The sequence below is a fragment of the Schistocerca piceifrons genome, chromosome 2 (genome assembly GCF_021461385.2).
Source record: "Schistocerca piceifrons isolate TAMUIC-IGC-003096 chromosome 2, iqSchPice1.1, whole genome shotgun sequence".
NCBI classification, from domain to species: domain Eukaryota; kingdom Metazoa; phylum Arthropoda; class Insecta; order Orthoptera; family Acrididae; genus Schistocerca; species Schistocerca piceifrons.
Window position 1 is genome coordinate 355562999 of NC_060139.1, and position 24564 is coordinate 355587562.

Here is a 24564-nt window from a genome sequence, read left to right on the forward strand (position 1 = left end):
ACATACGTAAAAGCACCACAAGGTAATGAACTCCTCCACGAAAATCAACAACCAATATAGCCGGTCTTAACAGCATTACACTTAACAAAAAGATACATAATACCATTACAAAGTCACACTAGAATCTATATTATATGCCACAGTGTGAAATAGCGCACATCAGTTGTCCAAAGAGGTAAAGAATGAAGGCCAACAATACGCAAAAATTCAGAGGTAAAAGGTCTGATATCTTAAAAAATCATACAGCACTTGTTACATTAAAAAATGCAACAACTTCAGAAATTTTTCATAGTGCTAGAACTACAAGGAGGAACCAAAATGAATACACGATAACAGATTTGTATCACAATAACATGAGAAACGTCTAACCACTGTAGGTGGATAGAACGAAGCCACGAAAGGGAGAGGAAGCCGGTAAGATACTTGTTCTGTCAACAGCTGTGACTCGTGTGCGATCGAGGTGGCGCAGTGGTTAGCACACTGGACTCTCATTCGATAGGACGACGATTCAATCCCGTCTCCAGCCATCCTGCTGTAGGTTTTCCGTGATTTCCCTAAATCGTTTCAGGCAAATGCAAGGATGGTTCCTTTGAAAGGGTATGGCCGATTTCCTTCCCAATCCTTCCCTAACCCGAGCTTGCGCTCTGTCTCATTGTCGACGCGACGTTAAACACTAACCACCACTTGTGTGCGTTTTGTGTATCCACTCAAAATATGCCAAAAAGGAATGGAGAAGTAACTCTATCTGCCTATTAAGGGTAAATCCGCATATAGTTTTAAGGCATTTCATTATTTTCACTTCTTCTAAAATGTTAAGCAGGTGGCCCTTAGCTGCCCTATGTAAATATTTTGGAGTTTCAGGAACGTTTGTAATGCAGTGCCCGTAGCACGTAAATGTGGACTGCCTGCCGTTTTCGAGCTCGCCTCATCAAATAGGTTTTTTTTAAAATCAACATTAAAACTTCTCCCCGTCTGACCAATGTATTTTACTGAGGCATAGTCAGAACAACTACTATAAACCTCCACAAGAATGGGTCTGATCCCGATGTATCCTCGTATCTAACGGAGATAGCAAGAATTTTTGGTGTGAAAAAGGATACAATGTTCTTTGCACGCAGTTCTTTGCCATCTACTTCAGACGTTCTACCAAAATCTATGAAAAGTGTGAAGTGTAGTGAATAACTTTTAATTCCCTGTGAAAGGCTTCCTGGCTAAGCCGTACTCTGTGCAGCCTTTGGAGTAACACCCTGAGTGCGGCAATTTTATAAGAGCGGAGGTGATTCTAATCATCGCGGATGACTAAGTCAGTAGTGGTCCTTTCCTTGCAACCATATATAAAATGTAATCGGCATTCCATCCGTTGTAACAACGAGATCAAAGTAAGGGATTTTTCCCTGGACTACTATCTTGCCTAGTGAACTGAATATACCAGGTGCAGAAATACGAAATCAGAATCTCCTTATAGATGGTGCTAGGCGTCAGTGTAGGGCCCGTGAGACTGCGTCTGCAGTGCCGTCTGCTTCCTGTAACGGATGACGAATGTCAGCATACAGTAACCCAAGTTCCGTACATCGGTATCTGTTTCAAATTCGTAAACATGTCGAGTTCTGTGTGTACGATCTACGATTTTCGGACACCATTGATTTTCTGTTTTCATTTGAAGAAAACTGCCGCAGAATCCCATCGAATCCTTGTCGAAGTTTTCGGCGAACATGCTCTTGGGAAAACAATGTTTCGAGTGATTCAAAAAATTCAAAAGTGGTGATTTTGACGTGAGAAACGACGATCGCGGGAAATCACCGAAAAAGTTAAAAAAAAATATGGTTCAAATGGCTCTGAGCACTATGGGACTTAACATCTGAGGTCATCAGTCCCCTCGATTTAGAACTACTTAAACCTAACTAAACTAAGGACATCACACACATCCATGGCCGAGGCAGGATTCGAACCTGTGACCGTAGCAGCAGCGCAGTTCCGGACTGAAGCGCCTAGAACCGCTCTTCAAAAAGGGGCCGGCCGAAAAAATTTGACGAAAACAAATTGCACGCCTTATTGGATGAAGATGATGCTCAAACTCAGCAGGGACTCGCGTAACAACTGAATGTGGCGCAGAACGCCGTTTCTCTTCGGTTGAAAACTATGGAAAATATACAGAAAGTGAGAAAATGGGTTTCGCATGAACTGAATGAAAGGCAGCAAGCAGATCGAAAGACCATTTGTGAAATTCTGATCGCCAGATACAAAAGAAAGTCGTCACTCAACCGAATAGCGTCAAGTGATGAAAAATGGATATATTTTGATAATCCTAAGCGCCGTAAATCATGGGTGAATCCAAGCAAACCAGCAAACCAACATTCCAGTCATCAACAGTCAGCCTGCATAAGTGGCCGAACGGTTCTAGGCGCTACAGTCTGGAACCGCGTGACTTCTACGGTCGCAGGTTCGAATCCTGCCTCGAGCATGGATGTGTGTGATGTCCTTAGGTTAGTTAGGTTTAAGTAGTTCTAAGTTCTAGGGGACTGATGACCTCAGAAGTTAAGTCCCATAGTGCTCAGAGCCATTTGAACCATCAATAGTGCACTGTTGGTGTTGGGCCCAGGTGAGGCGTAAAGCTTTGGGTCGTGCAGTCATCAAAGCTACACGAGTGGGCCTTCGACTCCGAAAGCCAATTCGATGATGTTTCGTTGAATGGTTCGCACGCTGACAGTTATTGATGGCCCTGCATTGAAATCTGCAGCAGTATGCAGAAGGACTGCACTTCTGTCACGTTGAACGATTCTCTTCAGTCGTCGTTGGTCGAGCTTTTTGCGGCCGCAGCGATGTCGGAGATTTGATGTTTTACCGGAGTCCTGATATTGACGGTACATTCGTGAAATGGTCGTAAGGGAAAATCCCCACTTCATCGCTGTCTCTGAAGTGCTGCGCCACGTCGCTCGTGCGCCGACCATTACACAACGTTTAAACTCGCTTAAATATTGATTACCTGCCACTGTAGCAGCAATAAGCGACCTAACACTGCGCCAGACAGTTTTTGTCTTATATAGGCGTTGCCGACCGCAGCGCCGTATTCTGCCTGTTTACGTATCTATGTATTTGAATACGCATGCCTATATCAGTTTCTTTGTATTCGACCATCGGCTTCGGACGATTAGAAGCATAACCATTTAGTTAGCAGTTTCCAACAAACTTTACGCTATTAATACACATGGGTTTTTCCTCTATTAAAAAATCATTCTTTTTAACTATGTTGACCATTAAATCTTGAGACCTGTGAATGTTTTATTACTAATAGAAGTGTGTTACCATTATAATTACAAATAATGAAATAGCACGTTCATATACACGAAACAGCAGTAGTAATATGTGTTTTAGGAAATGCTTTGTCATTAGCTAGAAACATACATGTTATTTAAAATGAATTTTTTGGTCCAAACATTTAGTTATCTTACCTGAGGATTAGAAGGTCAAACAGCTCACATACACCGTAGATGAAATACCGCAACCAGAAAGTTCGAAAAATTGCTCTCGCTAAACTAGGCTTGGTGCCCTTTTCCTTTGCACGAATAAGTTCCTCTTCCCATGATCTGAAACCAAGAGTATTCACGCAAGTTAAGAAAGAGTTCTGTGGTTACCAGCATGAAGAATCGTCAAACGAGTGAGACCCACAGCTGAGTATCTAGCGACATATAAAGAGGAACTTACTTTTGCAACCTGTCTCCCAGTTTATCCGTGGCATCCCTGTCCAGTCTGTCAAACAGATCGTCTTCTGTTAGGTTTCGTTTCCACACAGTTTTCCGCATCCACCTGGGTCGCAATTCAGATACTTTCAAATCAAAGTTTCGTTTAAGAATAGCAACAAACAAATAGTAGCGAATTGAAGAAATCCGAAATTGAGATCTACACTAGATGCAGACAGATGAGATATACACATTCTTTCCTGGAGGTCGTGGTTGGGTAAGGAAGAGCTTCGGTCACAAAATACCACTTCCATTGTCTAAACTGATATAACAATGACGACCCCATAGAGAACCGGAGAAGAACCAGGAAAAAAAGAAAGTGTATTGCGCTGACAGGAAAAATAGGACTCCTGGTAATGTGAGTGCAGGATTATCGACGAAACTTCAAATGCACCGACGGAAAAAGAGATAGTGACACCAAGAAATTATTAATGTAGAGTATTGAAATTTCTGGAATACATTTTTCTAGGTAACGTAGTTAAGTGGTTAACGTTGCAAGATAAGGATATGTAGGCATTAGATAAGCCACTGCAAACGTAAAATATTGTTACATTAAAAATGTTGAATGCAAGCATGCCAAAGTACATTTACTTTGTTTTTCAGGTGCCGGATGTCAGTTTGTGCCTGTTGCACCTGTCGGTGAATACAGGGACAGTTAATGCTATTTGTGGATGACGCTGGAGTTGGCATCCGATGACATCCAGTATGTGCTCCATTGGAGACATAACTGGTGCAAGAGCAGGCCAAGACAATATGTCGACAAAGTGCAGAGCATACTGGGCTACAATAGCGGTGTATGGGAGAGCGTCAGCCTGTTCGAAAACATGCCATTGAAATGCGTTTCCTGAATGGCAGCAGAGCAGGTCGAATTATTAGATTGTACAAATTTGCAGTCAGGATGCGTGGTGTGACCATGAGAGTGCTCCTGCTGTCATACGAATCGCACCTCAAGTCATAACTCCAGGTGTAGGTCCAGTGAGTCTAGCACACGGACAGGTTGCTTGAAGGCCACCAACTGGCCTCTTCCTAACCAACGGCAATCACTGGCGCCGGGGCAAAACCAACTTTGATTGGAAAATACAACAGACCTCCAACCTGCCCTCCAATGAGCTCTGGCTTGACATACTGAAGCCGCAAACGGCTTTGGTTTCGGGACAATGGAATGCACGCTACAAGGTATCGGGCTTGGAGTTCGTTGTGTCCCTGTGGTACCAACTACTGCTCAAGTTTCTGCTGCAGATGGAGTACGATGCGCCAGTGCCATACTCCGAAGACGACGGTCTTCCCTCTAGACAGTGTCACGTGTCAGTCCGTAGCCTGGTCTCATAGCGACTGTACATTTTCGTGATCACCACTGCCAACAATCATGTAGAGAGGCTACACTACTGCCATGTATTTCCCTAGCATCGTAGAAGAAACAGTTTCTCTTAGCTGTATTGCACGACCTCGTTTAAACTCAGTGAGGTCTTGATAATGGCGTCTTTGTCGCCTTAAAGGCAACAAGACTAACATCAACTCACCACATCCAGTCTCAAACGTAACTGTTTCTCACGACTTTCACAATGTGTATTTAAAGCAAACTCGATTTTCATTCTCATAGTGCGGCTGGCGCGAAATCTGAACAGACACCACCTTCCAGATACAGGACCACACCTAGCAACTTTCGTTTATGTCGCACAACTCCTTCTTGGTGCTGCGATTTTTTTCCGTCAATGTGGAATAGTGTTGGAGCGGTCCCAATTATGAACAAGAAAGCAGAAATGCGGACTACTGTGAACAACATAGCTGCTGATTATCGTAGCCAAAACCCAAACAACGACTCTGCGCAGTAGTAAAAGCATACATGCCAACTAGAACCGCAGATGTGAAAATGATTGAAAAAGGATATAAGTAAAGTGATAAAAGAAGCTACTCAGTATATGATGAAGAGATACGATGATTGGAAACTGTTATTCGATAGTGCGGAAAGAAAGTGAAGAATAAATATAAGAGAATATGGTCTGGAGGGAAGGAACGAAAGATTAAAATTATGGTCGATTTTTGCACAGATCACGACTTAAGTGAGATTAATCTTGTCTGTGGCTTATTCAATAACCTATTTCCTCTATATATGGAAACCATATACGCCTTGAGCTTGATATTAGAAATTATTAGTAACTGCCAGCAGCTCCTAGCACTTGCAGTAACTAACTCGTAACAAATACTACTACCACCACGGAGACCATGCAACCTTCATTCTTTACTGTACTAACCAAGCCGTGTATCTGAAAACAACTGAGACACACATATCAAAAAAGTTTTGCATCACCTCGGTTCCGAGAGTTCCGGAACCTATACAGAAAACTGGAGTAGGGATCAACGTAAACATCGTTTCCGCCCATTTTATTGCTCATGAAAACTACACATTGCATGTTGTACCACCATACGGCGAGACCTTCAGAGGTGGTGGTCCAGACTGCTGTATACACCGCATGCATTGATGCATGCTTGTGCTCGTCGTGGCATACTATCCACAAGTTCATCAAGGCACTGTTGGTCCAGTCTGTCCCACTCCTCAACGACGATTCGGCGTAGATCCCTCAGAGTGGTCGGTGGGTCACGTCGTCCACAAACAGCCCTTTTCAATCTATCCGGGGCATGTTCGATAGGGTTCATACCCGAAGAACATGCTGGCCACTCCAGTCGAGCGATGTCGTTATCTTGAAGGAAGTCATTGACAAAATGTGCACAACGGAAGCGCGAATTGTCGTCCATGAGGACGAATGCCTCGCCAATATGCTGCCGATATGGTTGCACTATCGGTCGGAGGACGGCATTCACGTATCGTACAGCCGTTATGGCGCCTTAATCGACCATCAGCAGATTTCGTCAGCTACACATAACGCCACACCAAAACATCAGGGTACTTCCACCTTGCTGCACTCGCTGGAAAGTGTGTCTCCGTCGATTGTCTGGTTGAAGGCATATGGGACACTCATCGGAGAAGAGACCGTGATGCAGTCTTGAGCGGTCCATTCGGCATGTTGGTGGGCGCATCTGTACCGCGCTGCAAAGATGGACATCGCCATGGACGTCGGGAGTGAAGTTGCGCAACATGCAGCCTATCGCGCACAGTATTAGTCGTAACACGGTATCCTGTGGCTGTACGAAAAGCACTTACCTTGTTGAGAGCCCTTCCAGGCACAAAGTAACAATGCGGACGCGATCTAAACGCGGTATTGGTCGTCTAGGCATGAACTACAGACAGCACGAGCCGTGTACCTTTGGAAGGAGCGTGTACCTTGTGGAATGACTTGAACTGATCGGCTGTCGGACTCCCTCCGACTAATAGGCGCTGCTCATGCATGGTTGTTTACATATTTGGGCGGTTTTAGTGACGTCTCTGGACATTCAAAGGGACTGTTTTGCTACAATACCCACAGTCAACGTCTATCTTCAGGAGTTCTGGGAACCGGGATGACGCGAGACTTTTTTGATGTGTGTATTTACCATCTCCCTCTGCTCCCCTGGACTTATTGAACTAACCCTTGCAAGAGCGCCTTCAAATACAAATCTCAAGCTGCGTCAATAGCCGCCCATAGGGAATAGTACGCCCATTACTAGTTTCTAAATACCTCAACATCTTCACATTATGAACTTTAGAAACGTAAGCACTTGAGTAAAATACGTGGAACAATGAACAACAAAATAGGATGATTTTGAAAAAAAAAATTAGAAAAACCTGAAGACCGAAAGAAAATTAATTTGATTTTTTGCAAATAAAGTAATGTGACTGGGACAAAACCAGGATGAGTAGCTCCATCTGCGATGTCAGATAGTGAGCACCATCAGAATATCGTCAATAAAGCGAATTTAGAAGACTGGTAATAGGTAAACAGGAAGTGTATAACGATGTAAGCTTTGGACAGTACATTAGGAAAAACAACGCTTGTGACGACGAGTCATTGGTGGCAGATCCACACCAGAAGCATCAGGAGAGACATCATGTCAGCTGCACCCATCTGAAACATACCTGGCTGCCATGGCTGTATGAGCTACAGCCCAGCAAAATGAAGAGAATGCACAGATTGCATTACTATGCTGAAAGTAGTGTTTTGTTGGAATACTTTCTACTACTCTCTATAATTCTTTATAGTGCTTATCTGTCTCATTCTCAGTTGAATCTTCAGTCAGTGCGTGGACATTTATGAATGTTATATCATTGGGGGAAGTGGCAACAAAACGACTATTCACGTTGGTGTGTAGAATATATGAGTCTGGCGATATACCATCCGATTTTCGGAAAAGCATCATCCACACAATTCCGAAGACGGCAAGAGCTGACAAGTGCGAGAATTATCGCACAATCAGCTTAACAGCTCATGCATCGAAGCTGCTTACAAGAATAATACAGGGCTATTACAAATGATTGAAGCGATTTCATAAATTCACTGTAGCTCCATTCATTGACATATGGTCACGACACACTACAGATACGTAGAAAAACTCATAAAGTTTTGTTCGGCTGAAGCCGCACTTCAGGTTTCTGCCGTCAGAGCGCTCGAGAGCGCAGTGAGACAAAATGGCGACAGGAGCGGGAAAGCGTATGTCGTGCTTGAAATGCACTCACATCAGTCGGTCATAACAGTGCAACGACGCTTCAGGACGAAGTTCAACAAAGATCCACCAACTGCTAACTCCATTCGGCGATGGTATGCGCAGTTTAAAGCTTCTGGATGCCTCTGTAAGGGGAAATCAACGGGTCGGCCTGCAGTGAGCGAAGAAACGGTTGAACGCGTGCGGGCAAGTTTCACGCGTAGCCCGCGGAAAACTGGCTCATGCCACAATTGGAGACCGACAGCGCCGACTTCATCTTTCAACAGGATGATGCTCCACCGCATTTCCTTCATGATGTTCGGCATTTCTTAAACAGGAGATTGGAAAACCGATGGATCGGTCGTGGTGGAGATCATAATCAGCAATTCATGTCATGGCCTCCACGCTCTCCCGACTTAACCCCATGCGATTTCTTTCTGTGGGGTTATGTGAAAGAGTCAGTGTTTAAACCTCCTCTACCAAGAAACGTGCCAGAACTGCGAGCTCGCATCAACGATGCTTTCGAACTCATTGATGGGGACATGCTGCGCCGAGTGTGGGAGGAACTTGATTATCGGCTTGATGTCTGCCGAATCACTAAAGGGGCACATATCGAACATTTGTGAATGCCTAAAAAAACTTTTTGAGTTTTTGTATGTGTGTGCAAAGCATTTTGAAAATATCTCAAATAATAAAGTTATTGTAGAGCTGTGAAATCGCTTCAATCATTTGTAATAACCCTGTATACAGAAGAATGGAAAAGAAAATTGAGAATGTGCTAGGTGACGATCGGTTTGGCTTTAGGAAAAGTAAAGGGACGAGAGAGGCAATTCTGACGTTACGGCTAATAATGGAAGCAAGGCTAAAGATAAATCAAGACACTTTCATAGGATTTGTAGACCTGGAAAAAGCGTTCGACAATATAAAATGGTGCAAGCTGTTCGAGATACTGAAAAAAGTGGGGGTAAGCTATAGGGAGAGAAGGGTCATACACAATATGTACAAGAGCCAATAGGGAATAATAAGAGTGGACGATCAAGAACGAAGTGCTCGTATTAAGAAGGGTGTAAGACAAGGCTGTAGCCTTTCGCCCCTACTCTTCAATCTGTACATCGAGGAAGCAATGATGGAAATAAAAGAAAGGTTCAGGAGTGGAATTAAAATACAAGGTGAAAGGATATCAATGATACGATTCGCTGATGACATTGCTATCCTGAGTGAAAGTGAAGAATTAAATGATATGCTGAACGGAATGAACAGTCTAATGAGTACACGGTATGGTTTGAGAGTAAATCGGAGAAAGACGAAGGTAATGAGAAGTAGCAGAAATGAGAACAGTGAGAAACTTAACATCAGGATTGATAGTCACGACGTCAATGAAGTTAAGGAATTCTGTTTCCTAGGCAGTAAAATAACCAATGACGGACAGAGCAAGGAGGACATCAAAAGCAGACTCCCTATGGCAAAAAACGCATTTCTGGCCATGAGAAGTCTACTAATATCAAATACCGGCCTTAATTTGAGGAAGAAATTTCTGATGATGTACGTCTGGAGTACAGCATTGTATGGTAGTGAAACATGGACTGTGGGAAAACCGGAACAAAAGAAAATCGAAGCATTTGAGATGTGGTGCTATAGACGAATGTTGAAAATTAGGTGGACTGATAATGTAAGGAATGAGGAGGTTCTATGCAGAATCGGAGAGGAAAGGAATATGTGGAAAACACTGATAAGGAGAAGGGACAGGATGATAGGACATCTGCTAAGACATGAGGGAATGACTTCCATGGTACTAGAGGGAGCTGTAGAGGGCAAGAGGGCAAAAACTGTAGAGGAATACAGAGATTGGAATACGTCAAGCAAATAATTGAGGACGTAGGTTGCAAGTGCTACTCTGAGATGAAGAGGTTAGCACAGAAAAGGAATTCGTGGCGGGCCGCATCAAACCAGTCAGTAGACTGATGACAAAAAAAAAAAAAACGTAATATAAGAATTATCCTAGGGGACTTTAATGGAAAAATAGGTACAGAGGATATGTTCATCCCCACAATAGGAAAACATAGCAAGCACTCGACCACAAACGAAAATGGATTAAAAATGAACGACTTTGCACTGTCAAAGAATATGAGAATTTGCTCGACGATGTTCCCTCACAAAGAAATACACAAAGGTTCATGGGGCTCTCCAGATGGCAAAACAGTAAATCCGATTGACCATGTTATGACAGATTAACGTTGCACTTCATTTATAAGAGATGTAAGTTCGTACAGAGGAGCTGAAATTGACTCAGATCATTTCCTAGTGGTAGGAAAGATGAATCAAAATAATTTGAAATCAACAACCAAAAGCCACACCAAAAAAGTAATTTAGACATCGAACGACTGAAGGAACTGTCTGTTAAAGAAGCCTATGCGACTGAAATAAATAACCGATTTACAGCATTGCAAGAAGCTGAGGAGGAAAATAGTGTCGAGAAGGCTTGGGAAAGAATAAAGACTGTAGTAACAGATGCAACAGAAAAAACACTGGTCAGGAAAAAGAAAACGAAGAAACAGAAATGTTCAACGAAAAGTGTCAGAGAGCAGTGGAAAAGAGGAAAAAACCCAGGATGCTGTGGCTGCATAGGAAGGAGAGTGAAGTCAGGAGAGAGAGACCTTGAAGGCCGTTAGAAGAGAAACAGCAAGAGTTCTAGGAACAGAGAAAAGCAAATACCTAACTGGAGTTCTAGAATCTATAGAAATGGAAGGTAGGAATGGAAACTCAAAGAATTTGTTTCAGCATACAAAGAAAAGTAAGAGAGGTTACCAAAAGTGAAAACTTATTCATAAAAGATAAAAATCAAAATATGCTAACACAGCTGGAAGATATCCTAGGAAGATGGAAAGAGTATTTCACAGAAATGTTAAGTTGCAGTGACCCACACATAACCTTCAATTACCCAATGTCTGAGAGTGACAGCATTAATAATGACAAACGTAGAATCACAGAACAGGAAGTGATCCACACAATTCAAAAGCTGAAAAATAACAAGGCAGCAGGCGAGGACCAGATATCAGCAAAGATGATAAAAGAGGACGGAAGCAAACGACACAAAGAAATTTATAACCTTATCGCAATGACATAGAAAACTGAAACACTGCCTGAAGATTGGAAAACTGCAATAATTTGTCCCATACACAAGAAAGGAAACAGAATGGAATGGGGAAATTACAGAGGGATCAGTTTGCTGAACATAACACACGAAATCCTGTCAATGATCGTTCTGGAAAAGCTTGAACCGTACGCAGAAAACATTATTTAAGATTACCAGGTTAGATTACGAACAAACCATTCCATAACTGATAATTTGTTTACTATACGACAGACCTTTGAGAAATACTGGGAATTTAACAAAAGCATCCACTCCCTGTTCACTGACTTCCAGGGGCCTATGACAGCATCCACAGAAGTAGCCTCTAAAACACATTACGAGAATTTAGTATACCCAGTAAAATCATTAGATAATACAATTATGCATGGATGGCTCCCAGGTAGCAGTGAAGTTAAGAGGATCTATATCCCCCACCTTTCCAATTAAATCAGGATTATGACAAGGAGACGTTCTTTCATGTGTCCTCTTCAACCTTGCATTAGAGAACGTGGTTCGGGAGAGTAATATACATCTATACAATGGTCTCCGATTCGAACACAATGAAGTAAAACTCCTGGCTTATGCAGATGATATAGTGTTGCTGAGTGAAAATGAAGAACTGAAACACATGTACAGATCTCTCAGGCACAGTGCCAGCCAAATGAGGCTTTTGATTAACCAAGAGGAAACAGAATATATGGAAATAGTCGAGTCATATACCCAAATCCTTACTTTGAAATTGACCAACATCCAAAATTCACAAAAGTTCTTCAGTTTAAGTACCTTGGATCACGTTTCAAGAGTAAACATATCATAACAATCGATATAAAGCAAAGAATAGCATCAGGGTCACGATGAATGTACTCACTAAACATTTGGGCAGGGTGTCATTATTAAAGCCAATGAGAGCTACTTCTCTAAGGGCGACGAGAAAGAAATAGAGCTGCGCGAGCGCGCGCGCACACTCACACACACGCACGCATGCACACACGTACACACATTCACAAACACACACGTGCGCGCGCACGCGCAATGATGAGCCAAAACATTATACACTAGTGTAAGTCTGTGTATTTTGACGTAATATTGCATAGGACATGGATGCCAAACCCAAGGCAACCTGACGAGAAATGCACATATGTCTCTCGCTACGGAGGAACCACAATGTGAAGCAGACACTGGAACATATGGAGATCTGAGTCGGCTCTGGAAGCATACTCAGGTAGCACAAATTGTTAAAGTGGCTGCTCGCGACAAGCGGAAAATCCGAGATCGAGTGCCGGTCCGGCGCAAATGTTCATAAGTTTCCAGTAAATAGTGTGAACATTTACGCAGCACAGAAAGTCATAACCACTGATAATTGTGAGACAGGATGGCAGCTGCGGGAATGTGGTGTAAGCGGATCAGAGAGGAATCATTCTAGCGACGATACGAGCCACAAATGGCAAAATCCACATACGTAAGCGACTTCGGCAAGGGGCAGATTGTTTCGGCCTGAGGCTTGCGAATGAGCGCATCAGAAACTATAAAGCTAGTCGGCTAATCACCAGCTACTGAGGTGAGCATCTATGAAAAGTGGCTGAAGGACGGTGAGAGCCCGAATAGGCGACAATGTCACGGGTGTCCATGTCTCAGCACAGAACATGGAGGTCGAAGACATGCGCACTACATAACAGAGAATATGTGACGATCTGTTTCAGATTAGACGGTATTGTATTCAATTCTCATTCAGGCACAAGCGATTCGAGCACAACGTTCAAAGCACGTTCTCTCATGGCGATCTACAAATGGCCCATTGAACTTGGGGATCCGCAGATGGGCCGCACACTTTGTCATGTTGACCCAACTACATTGTAAATTACGACTGCAGTGGGCACAAGATGCTCGAGGTTGGACCTTTGACCAATGGCAATGTGTCGTCTGGTCCTATGAATCAGGATTATTGTTGGAAATGAGCGTCTGGCGTCATTGACCGGGAGGCCCCTTACGGGGCAGATCCGGCGTAGGTGGAGGTCTTTTTACGTTCTACACCACATTGGGCGACCTGAGCGCCGGATGGGGGTGAAATGATAATGAAGGCAACACAGCAACCAGTCCCTGAGCGGAAAAAAATCCCCGACCCAGCCGGGAATCGAACCCGGGCCCGTAGGACGGCAATCCGTCACGCTGACCATTCAGCTATCTGGGCGGACCAGGATTATTGTTGCAACATGTCGATTGTCGCGTCCAGGTAAACGAATGCTCGACACATGCACAGGACCATGGGCGCGGACCACTGGGGGCAGTATTATTTAATAAGAGAGATTCACGTGACCTTTCATGGCACCTGTGGTAGTAATCGAAAGTACCATGACAAATATGGACTACACGAACATTACTCCGGGCCACATCCCGTAATGTTTATGTCTTTCACGACGGCAGAGGCTCCTTACAGTAGGGTAACTACCGTGCGACAAGGCCGAACTCGTGATAGAATGATTAGAGGAGAATGATCGTGAACTCACGCATGTTTCTCCGAAAACTTACCAAGCTCTTGTCGAATCTACACCAAGCAGAACCGCTGCTGTATGGCGTTCCAAAGTTGGATAAGCACTCTATTAAGCAATTTATCACAATGCTTTGACTCATCACAGTATAAAACCGCTTAAAAAATTAGAAACACCATTTTTATATAAACGCAAGTGTCAGATTTCGAATTCCACTCTAATATCCCTAAAATCTAGAACTACATCTCCTTGTACATGTATACTCTGCAATTCACAATTAAGTGCCTGGCAGAAGGTTCATCGAACCCCCTTAAGCTACTTCTGTACCGTTCCACTCTCCAAGAGCGCTCGGGAAAAAAACGAACACACTAATCTTTCCGCGAAAACTCTGATTTCTCTTATTTTACTATGATGACCATTTTTCGTTGTATCCTCGGGAACCGAAAATTGTTTCCGTATTTGGAGGAGAAAGTTCAAAAAATGGTTCAAATGGCTCTGAGCACTATGGAACTTCTGAGGTCATCAGTCCCCTAGAACTTAGAACTACTTACACTTAACCAACCTACGGACATCATACACATCCATGCCCGAGGCAAGATTCGAACCTGCGACCATAGCGGTCGCGCGGTTCCAGACTGTAGCGCCTAGAACCGCTCGGCCACTCCGGCCAGTGGAGAAAGTTAGTGATTGAAATCTGATAAGGAGAACCTGCCACAACGAAAAACGCCTCTGTCTTAATGATTGCCACTCCAAATCGTGTATCGTATCCGTGGCACTCTCCTCCCCCCCCCCTCCCCCCTACTTTGCGATAATACAAAACAAACTTTGAATTTCTACCAGATACGGATCCCACACAGTACAGTAGTACTCCAGAAGACGGCGAACAATCGTAGTGTAAGCAGTCTCTTTAGCAGGCATGTTGCATTTTCTAAGTGTTTTGCCAATAAATCACAGTATTTCATTCGCTTTCCCCAAAACATTACGTATGTGGTCATTCCAATTTCAGTTATTTGTAAGTATTTAGTTGAATTCACAGCTTATAAATTTATGTGGTTTATCGCCTAACCGAAATTTAGCGGAGTACTTTTAATGTTCATGCGGATTGCACTTTTCATTATTTAGAGCCGGTTGCCATATTTTGCATCAGACAGATATCTTGTCTGAGTTATTCCGCAATTAGTTTTGATCACCTGATGGCTTTACAAGACAGTAAATGACAGAATCATCTGCAAAAAATATTAGAGGGTTGCTCAGGTGGTTTCCAAAATCATTTATACAGATCATTAACAGCAGAAGGTCTATAACATTTCTTTCGGGAACGGCGGCTACTTCTTCTGTTTTACTCGATGGCTTTCCATCAGTTACTACGAACTGCGACTTTTCTGATAGGAAATCACGAATCCAGTCACACAACTCTAACGACACTCCATAAGCACATAGTCCGATTATAAGCCACTTGAGAGGGACAGTATCCAAAACTTTTGGAAATCTAGAAATACGGAATTAATTGCAGATCTCCTGTTGATAGCACTCATTACTTCGTGAGAATAAAGAACTATCTGTGTTCACAATATCCACATTTTCTAAATCCGTGTTGGCTTTTTGCCAGCAAATAATTTTGTTCAGTGTAATTCAGAATGTTCGAACGCAGTGTATGTTCCAAAATCCTACAACAAATCGACGTTAGTGATATAAGTCTGTAATTTAGTGGATTATTCGTATTTCTTCTCTTGTGTGTAGGTGTGACTTCTTTAACTTTCCAGTCTTTAGGTACGGATCTTTCGACGAGCGAGCAGCAGTACATGATTGCTAAGTATGGACCTACTGTATCAGCATACCGTGAAAGGAACCTGACTGGTATAGAATCTGGGCTGGAGGCCTTGCCTTTATTGATTGATTTAAGCAACTACGCTACACCGAAAGTATTTACTTGTAAGTCACTCATGTTGGCAGTTGTTCTTCATTCGAATTCTGGAAATTTCGTCATCTTCTTTGGTGGAATAATTTCGAAATAGCGTGTTTTGTGACTCTGCTTTAGTGGTACTGTCATCAGTTATCGCACAGTCTGCTGTCTTACCGCTGCTGTACTTTGCATACGACCACTGCAGTATCTCTTTGGGGTTTCTGCCTGATTGCGAGACAAAGATTCGTTGTGGAAACTCTTAAAAGCATCCGGCAATGAAGTTCGCGCTAAACTTCGAGCCTCTGTAAAACTTTCCCAATCTTGGAGATCGTGCGTTCTTTTAAATTTGGTGTGTCCTTTTAGTTACTTCTGCAACGGTTTTCTGACCTGTTTTGTGTACCATGGGCGCTCTGTACGTCTTCTATTAACTTGTTTGATATACATCTCTCAATCAACTTGCATACTATTTCTCTGAAGTCAAAGCATATCTGGTCTACGCTAACTCAGACTGGAAGGAGTGGAGACTGCCTCTTAGGAAGGCGTCAAGCCAATTTTTATCTGCTTCTTCAGATAGATGTATTTTGCGTTTACTTTGATGGGTTTGGATGTTACATATTCAGTCTCGCTGCAACAGCCTTGTGCTGACTAATCTCTGTATTCATTATAAGGCTCACTATTTGATCCGGAATATTTGTTGCTAAGAGATCCAGTAGTTTTCGCAACCATTTACACATCGAGTGGGCTCTTCAAGTAATTGTTCATAACAGGTTTCTGAGAAATCATTTAGTACGATTTCGTACGACATTTTACGCCTACCATCGACTTTAAGGATATGTTTTCGCCAACTAACCGAGGGGAGATTCAAGTTACCACCTACTATAATTGTATGAGTGGAATACATATTTGAATAGAACTGTTTAAAAACTGAATAATCTGAGTCGGGGGTCGGTAAAAGGAAGCAATTATTAATTTATTCCGTTGTCACGAATAACACTACCCATTCTATCTCACAAGAACTATCTACTTCAGTTTCACTAAAAGATAAAGTACTTCTGGCAGCAATCAACGCTCCACCATCGACTGTATTTGGTCTATACTTTGCGAACACATATTAATGTGTCAATAAGTTTAGAGTTGTTAACTGTGTAAAAATAGTGTTAATTATATGCGCTTCGTGATATTGCAACATTAATGATATTGAAACACAATACTTTTTGAAATCTATGCCTACAAATGGACTGGGTTTAATAAATAACAAGAAGAAATAGTGCATGCTACCGAATATTAAATGACGGAAATGTACTGACGTAGAAATAATATTCCTTTCCTGGTCGTGAGCAATTTGAAGCAATTTTGATAGCTTTTCTATGTCATAATACGGAAGCAAGCATAGTGACTACTGAGGGCGTCATCCACCCTTAGATGGTGATTGTTCTAGCGGACAGAAGTTTATTTCTTTTGTTGTTGATTTCTGAGAACTTCATTTCCCGAGATACCAAACAGTAGTGAGCTTTCATCGAGCTTTGAAGTCTGCTGTGCTATGAAACCATTCTAAATGAAATCATAACCTCACAGAACGCACTTTTATAGACGTCTTATGAAATGATTTATGAGGAAGATGGTGTCGATACTAAAAAGACTCTTTTGACTTAAGAACTCGAATTTATTTATAAGTATATGGAAAGCTATATTAGAAATGATACAAAATGTGGCTGTCGAGTTAATTTATCACTTGATGTCGCTACCAGAGCAGCTGGCAGTGGGTGGTTTACACTCGCCATCGTTCGCTGTGAGAATGCTTTGCTACCCGGACTGGAATCTTTCGCCGACCGAGATGTCATCGTTTACAAGCTCTGGCATTGTGGAATCGACCCGAAGACTCAATCTAGACCTACTTTTGTTTGTAGTAATATGACATTTATTTTGTATACTCGTTCCTGTCGTAAAGTTAGTAATGATGAGAAAATACGTGTACGGACTAAAGGACTTGGTGTACTTGCTGAAAATGTAACTGTAACTGGAGATATTACATTGTACTATAATTATTAATAAAGTGTGATCCTTGACTCCTGTGATTGGGGCGCCAGCCGAGAACCGCTAGATGTACATCTGGTAATCGGGGGCTCAAGGATGCAACAGTTCGAAAAAATTCGAAAACAGTGCCGCAGTGCCCGCTGAGCGCCTAGCCAGCTGGTGACGCAACCCGCATGGCTCGGCGCCAGGCCTGTGCACCAGCAGACGCGCGCTGTCAGTGAGACTACAGCGCGCGTGCGCTCTAACGCTCTCCCGCTGGTACGCGCAGAGTCTAAGTCCGTTATCAGTCGCGTTACGCAACCAAGGTCAGCCGCTCCCTATATAAGCAGGCAGTGCACGCCAGCGGAACCATTCCGCTTAATAAGAAGCTTCAGTGATCGAAGTCATTGATTACAAGCTGTGGAAGGCAAATTGTACATGTCTGTCAGAGATCGGAAAGAATATGGCGGTAAAATATGGGCATCTTTCATAAAATTAGCATACTGTCGATACACCTCATGTTGGCAAGGATTTATTGTGAATTCCTACTTCGTAAAACGTTATTAACATTTTTCTCATTAATTAAGTACCAGTATCGCTGGAAAGTACATTGACAATTGATAACTGTTAATTGTGTGATTTTACATAGTTAGGCAACAAAAAAATTGCTAATTACGTTAGGCCTGTAAAATTGTGTGTTTCAGTTGTCTTCGTGAAAATAAGAGTGGAAAAAATATCGTCCCTATTGCAACAATATAATAGTTTGACCGGAGTTACCAATATATATGTGTTGCGTTTGCTTCATTGACCCATTGTACAGTGATTGAGTGTGATGTTCAGCGCTCATGATTTCAGTGAATTGTTAAAATCTCACAGCTATTGTTACAATCAATGCCCAAATGAAAATAAACAAAACCCACTGCTAGCTAACCCTCAGTGGTCTCGCATCTAGGAAAGCTCCGAAGTAGGAAGGGAGAAGGTGTCTTGGAGTGACTGAAAGAAGGTAGCAGTATGGCTAAGGAACTAAGTTAAAACTACCAGAAATTTAAGGCGAATGTTGAACTCGCAGTAGAGGAACGACTTCACTAAAATTATTGCCTATAAGTAAAGCCAATATTAACAACATTATTCACATATATAAAACTGCTACTAAAATTAATAATACAAATTAAAACCACACTAAATATTCGAAAAACACAGAATTGGATAGGTCTTGAAGCCAGCCGCAGAATGACCATATTTACAACGTTGATGAACATGTACAGAAGTTGTTACAAATAGTTTATTGAACGTTTCATTCACTAGCGCCAAAGGTGCACTAAATATTATCATCAGGGTGACCTGTTTACACTATTATACAATTGTCCTGATGTTACTTAATTAAAATTGTGGCAATATAATGTTTGTAAGATGGTCATTTGAGTAGTGTGGTGATGCAGAGCCGTGGTGAATACAGATGCTTTGGTATTCCGTCTTTCAGCGTGCAATACTTTAATAAAACGAATAATTTTGATACGTATAAAATCGAATACTGTAAGATCAGAATGCAAATTAATCTTAAATATATGTCATATATACTCCCAGTGTATGTATGTTAATATGATTAGCTTTGAGTATGGTGAACGAACTGAATTTTGCTACACTGAATTAGGCAGTGGGTCGTGTGATAAAGTTTTTAAACAGGCAGCCAGAGGAAACTTGATAGCCTTTTCATCTTCACCGTTTAGCTTGGTAGGAGTGGTTTCTGGTAAGGTTATGTGTCCAGAAAACCACTTTGGTTTAAGTGTTGCTCAAGCCTTGTTGTGATATGTTCCATTTCAGGACTTAGAGAAGTGTTTTGCGTTCATCAGCTCAGGACTTGGAAAAGTCTTTGACTCTGGTCAGTTCTGGGAGTACAATCTTGTCTGGGCTACCAGTGAGTGCCTATTTATTCAGCGGTGATTTTGCGCTGATTGACCTTTAACATTTTGTTGCATTTTAAGTGATGTGATACTTGACTCCTTGGCTCAGTTTATGTTCGTCAGTGCTAACGAATGTTCTATTTGCATTGTAAAATCAAATATTTCAGCTATTTGTGTTGTGATCAGTAACTACCTAAGTGAGGCTACCACTCTGAACAGAATTCTGTGTCATTTGAATGAATGCATTGTTAATACTAATCGTTTGGTCAAAAATGATTCAAATGGCTCTTAACACTATGGGACTTAACATCTGAGGTCATCAGTCCCCTAAAACTTAGAACTACTTAAACCTAACTAACCTAAGGACATCACACAATTCCAAGCTCGAGGCAGGATTCGAACCTACGACCGTAGCAGTCGCGCGGTTCCAGATTGAAGCGCCTATAACCGCTCGCCCACTGCGGCCGGCAATCGTTTGATCGCGGGTCACATTGCAATTCTACGGGATACTTCCTGAATATTTTCTCTCTTATAATTCGCAGTTATTTATCAACTTGATTATGTGTTTCAGTAATCTGTCTATCCTTAAATAAAGAGTGTCATGATTTATCAACATTGCTATAGGCTTAGAGCAACCGTACAAGACCTAAAAGATGCGCCACATCCAACTTTAAGGTCGTGTATTCGTCCTGTGTTGCTTAGGTAGCAATGAATTAATGCTGATGGTGACCAATTTCTTATCTTTAATGTGTTATCAAGCCCCAGTACAGTCGAAATTCTTTCGTCTAGAACGGGATTAAAACAGCTGTAGCTAGTACTAGTTGCAATTCAGTTGGCTCGTGCAGTGTAGGATAGCATTTTCCACTCATTTCAAGATTTATTTCAGGATTGAGTGTCCCACTATATGTTTCGCCATTTTGACAATAGACAATTAGTATGGGGGCTCTGAGCTTTAGATACTACAGTAGCAGTAACCGTAGCAGTAGCAGCATTGCACTGTTAGGTGAGTGAGCACATGTTGTTGTAGCACTGGGCACACTGTATTCGTGACGCCACAGCATGTTTACAGGGTCTTCGGGCCGCCGCCTTTCTGTGCTGCTGTCCCTGGGAGACAAGTCTTGCTGCAGCACTGTCTTATCAGCAGCCATCTGTCCACTTCGCCGCCTGTTCATACAGCAGTCGCTCGGCCGCTGGGTCTAAGACGCCATCTGTCTGGTGCAGAATCTTCGCATGGCCGCCTCATTCACGAGACTGCCTGCCCACATTGTAGGCCCCACATGGTCACCGCATCCACTTTGCTGCCTGTACGCATCACAGTCATCGCTTCGCCACCAAGTCCAGTCTGCCGCTTGTCCATTATGTAGTCTCCGTGCTGCAGCATCTCAGCTCCACCGCACCTACACGCCATCATCTGACCATACCACAGCTGTCGCAGAGCCTCCGAGTCGTCGCCGACGACTGGCTGTGCTGCAGCATTCCTTCGCCTGTCCATGCCACAGCATCTCTGTACCCCACTCTCAAGACATCAGGGACTACGATAACACTTAATGTAGAGCAGCAGAGGCAGCGTACAATTTTATTACCAAACGAATATATATAGGATGGACTATTTTAATCCATAATGAGGTATAATGGGGAATGCTTTGAAATGGAGATGAGATATAGCAAAATGTTTCAGATAAAAGTTGTAGGGGCAAAGAGGTCATGCATTGCTAGTAATGTCCATGATCTTGGACGTAATTTTCAAGGTGATTTGGAGGTTAAAGTGATTTTTTAAAATGGTAACCCTAATATTTGATTCAAGATCTGAAAAGAGTGTCTACTTCAGTGAAGGCCAAATAAGCAAATAGGTTTTTAGTTGTGGTAGGGATTAATTTAACATAGAGGAGGATACAGCAATATACGATGTTAGATACTGGAAGGGGCATCCTGAGGAATGAGAGGCAAAGGAACTTATTCGGCGACTTGTAAATCAATGATCCATGTTTTATTTATGTATGTTCTGTCTTGCAAATGCCATAATAACCTGCATACACTGTGATGTATTTACTTTTGTCAACAAACACGTTAATTAAAACTTCAGGTTCAGATCTCTGTTTGCTGTATCCAAATTCGATGTCACAAGTACAGGTTTGTATGAAGCAAAACTCAACCTTGGAATGACTTTCGATATTACATTTAATTGATAACGATACATTACCGTTATACACTTCCAAGCTGCATCTAACATTGTATTTTCCTGTATCCCTCCTCTAGTCTAAATTATGCCCTACTATAACTAAACTTTGGTTATTTGACCTTTATTAAATAGCTGTGATCTTGAATAATGGATCAATTGATAAGTAAAATTTACCGCTCTTTTCAAATCTTGAATCAAATATTAGGATTCTCATTTTTAAAAAATCACTTTAACTTCAAATTACCTTCAAAATTAAGTTCAACGTCAAGGCCATTAAAGAAATGTATGATCCTCTTTGTCTTGCAACTTTTACCTAAAATATTTTTCTATATCTCATCTACATCCCGAGTTATGGATAGAAACGTTCCACCCTATATATATATATATATATATATATATATATATATATATATATATATATATACAGGGTGTTACAAAGAGGTACAGCCAAACTTTCAGGAAACATTCCTCACACACAAAGAAAGAAAATATGTTATGTGGACATGTGTCCGGAAACGCTTACTTTACATGTTAGAGCTCATTTTATTACTTCTCTTCAAGTCACATTAATCATGGAATGGAAACACACAACAACAGAACGTACCAGCGTGACTTCAAACACTTTGTTACAGGAAATGTTCAAAATGTCCTCCGTTAGCGAGGATGCATGCATCGACCCTCCGTCGCATGGAATCCCTGATTCGCTGATGCAGCCCTGGAGAATGGCGTATTGTATCACAGACGTCCACGATACGAGCACGAAGAGTCTCCACATTTGGTACCGGGGTTGCGTAGACAAGAGCTTTCAAATGCCCCCATGAATGAAAGTCAAGAGGGTTGAGGTCAGGAGAGCGTGAAGGCCATGGAATTGGTCCGTCTCTACCAATCAATCGGTCACCGTATCTGTTGTTGAGAAGCGTACGAACACTTCGACTGAAATGTCCAGAAGCTCCATCGTGCATGAACCACATGTTGTGTTGTACTTGTAAGGGCACATGTTCTAGCAGCACAGGTAGAGTATCCCGTATGAAATCATGATAACGTGCTCCATTGAGCGTAGGTGGAAGAACATGGGGTCCAATCAAGACATCACTAACAATGCCTGCCCAAACGTTCACAGAAAATCTGTGTTGATGACGTGATTGCACAATTGCGTGCGGATTCTCGTCAGCCCACACATGTTGATTTTGAAAATTTACAATTTGATCACGTTGGAATGAAGCCTCATCTGTAAAGAGAATATTTGCACTGAAATGAGGATTGACACATTGCTGGATGAACCATTCGCAGAAGTGTACCCATGGAGGCCAATCAGCTGCTGATAGTGCCTGCATACGCTGTACATTGTACGGAAACAACTGGTTCTCCCGTAGCACTCTCCATACAGTGACGTGGTCAACGTTACCTTGTACAGCAGCAACTTCTCTGACGCTGACATTAGGGTTATCGTCAACTGCACGAAGAATTTCCTCGTCCATTGCATGTGTCCTCGTCGTTCTAGGTCTTCCCGAATCGCGAGTCATAGGCTGGAATGTTCCGTGCTCCCTAAGACGCCGAATTTGCTTCGAACGTCTTCCTGTCGGGACACCTTCGTTCTGGAAATCTGTCTCGATACAAATGTACCGCGCCACGGCTATTTCCCCGTGCTAATCCATACATCAAATGGGCATCTGCCAACTCCGCATTTGTAAACATTGCTCTGACTGCAAAACCACGTTCGTGATGAACACTAATCTGTTGATGCTACGTACTGATGTGCTTGATGCTAGTACTGTAGAGCAATGAGTCGCATGTCAACACAAGCACCGAAGTCAACATTACCTTCCTTCAATTGGGCCAACTGGAGGTGAATCGAGGAAGTACAGTACGTACTGACGAAACTAAAATGAGCTCTAACATGGAAATTAAGCGTTTCCGGACACATGTTCACATAACATATTTTCTTTCTTTGTGTGTGAGGAATGTTTCCTGAAAGTTTGGCCGTACTTTTTTGTAACACCCTGTATATGCACAATCCCAAACCCCTCCTGTGTTAAAAAACGTTAAATTGGAGTTAAGAAATGGTTTTGGGTTGTGCAGGTGTTTGCATTCCTTTGTATACAGTTTTATGTCCTATTTTCTTTGTAAGACTTATTTGAGAATTAAGCACAGTGAACGCATGATGATGCAGGGTAGGGTTTGAGTAGCCTGATCACTTGGGAGTTATGGGTCAGCTTATCTGAGAAATCACTTATTTACAAATTATATTTTATTTGATAGGCTAAGGCTTGGATGGCTACAGATGCACGATACTCTTGGATGTGCCCAAGTGAATTGAAGAAGGACTGCATTCGCACTCAGGCAAGAAATGTACAGCACTAGGTGAAGACTGTGTTAAGTGTAGTAAAAGTGTATTGTGCTTAACGAGACGGTCGTGCACATGTTAAAAGTGCATGATTACATGTTGGTTGCAAACCCTTAAATGAATGAAATGAACTTTTATTCATGACAACTAAATGATTGAGTAATTTGATTTATACATAGGCTGTTTGTTTTAACTTGACACAACTAAATATCTTGTAAACGACGCATCGTACGAAATAAATGTTGTAGGTGAATACAGTTGTTTCCCATTCGAGATAGATGGCGCTGTAATCATCA

At 42.2% G+C, this 24564-nt stretch overlaps 1 protein-coding gene across 1 annotated transcript in view; it reads right to left on the reverse strand.

The window, feature by feature from the left end:
• The window catches only part of LOC124775378 (ATP-binding cassette sub-family C member 4-like), a 165394-nt gene extending 144157 nt beyond the window's left edge, over positions 1-21237 (reverse strand). The window contains exons 1-2 of the mRNA XM_047250213.1: positions 20993-21237; positions 3450-3584 (exon numbers count right to left, since the gene is read on the reverse strand). Of these exons, the coding sequence (XP_047106169.1) occupies positions 3450-3584; positions 20993-21237 (380 nt within the window). The remainder of the gene's footprint in view (positions 1-3449; positions 3585-20992) is intronic.
• Positions 21238-24564: the final 3327 nt, after the last annotated feature.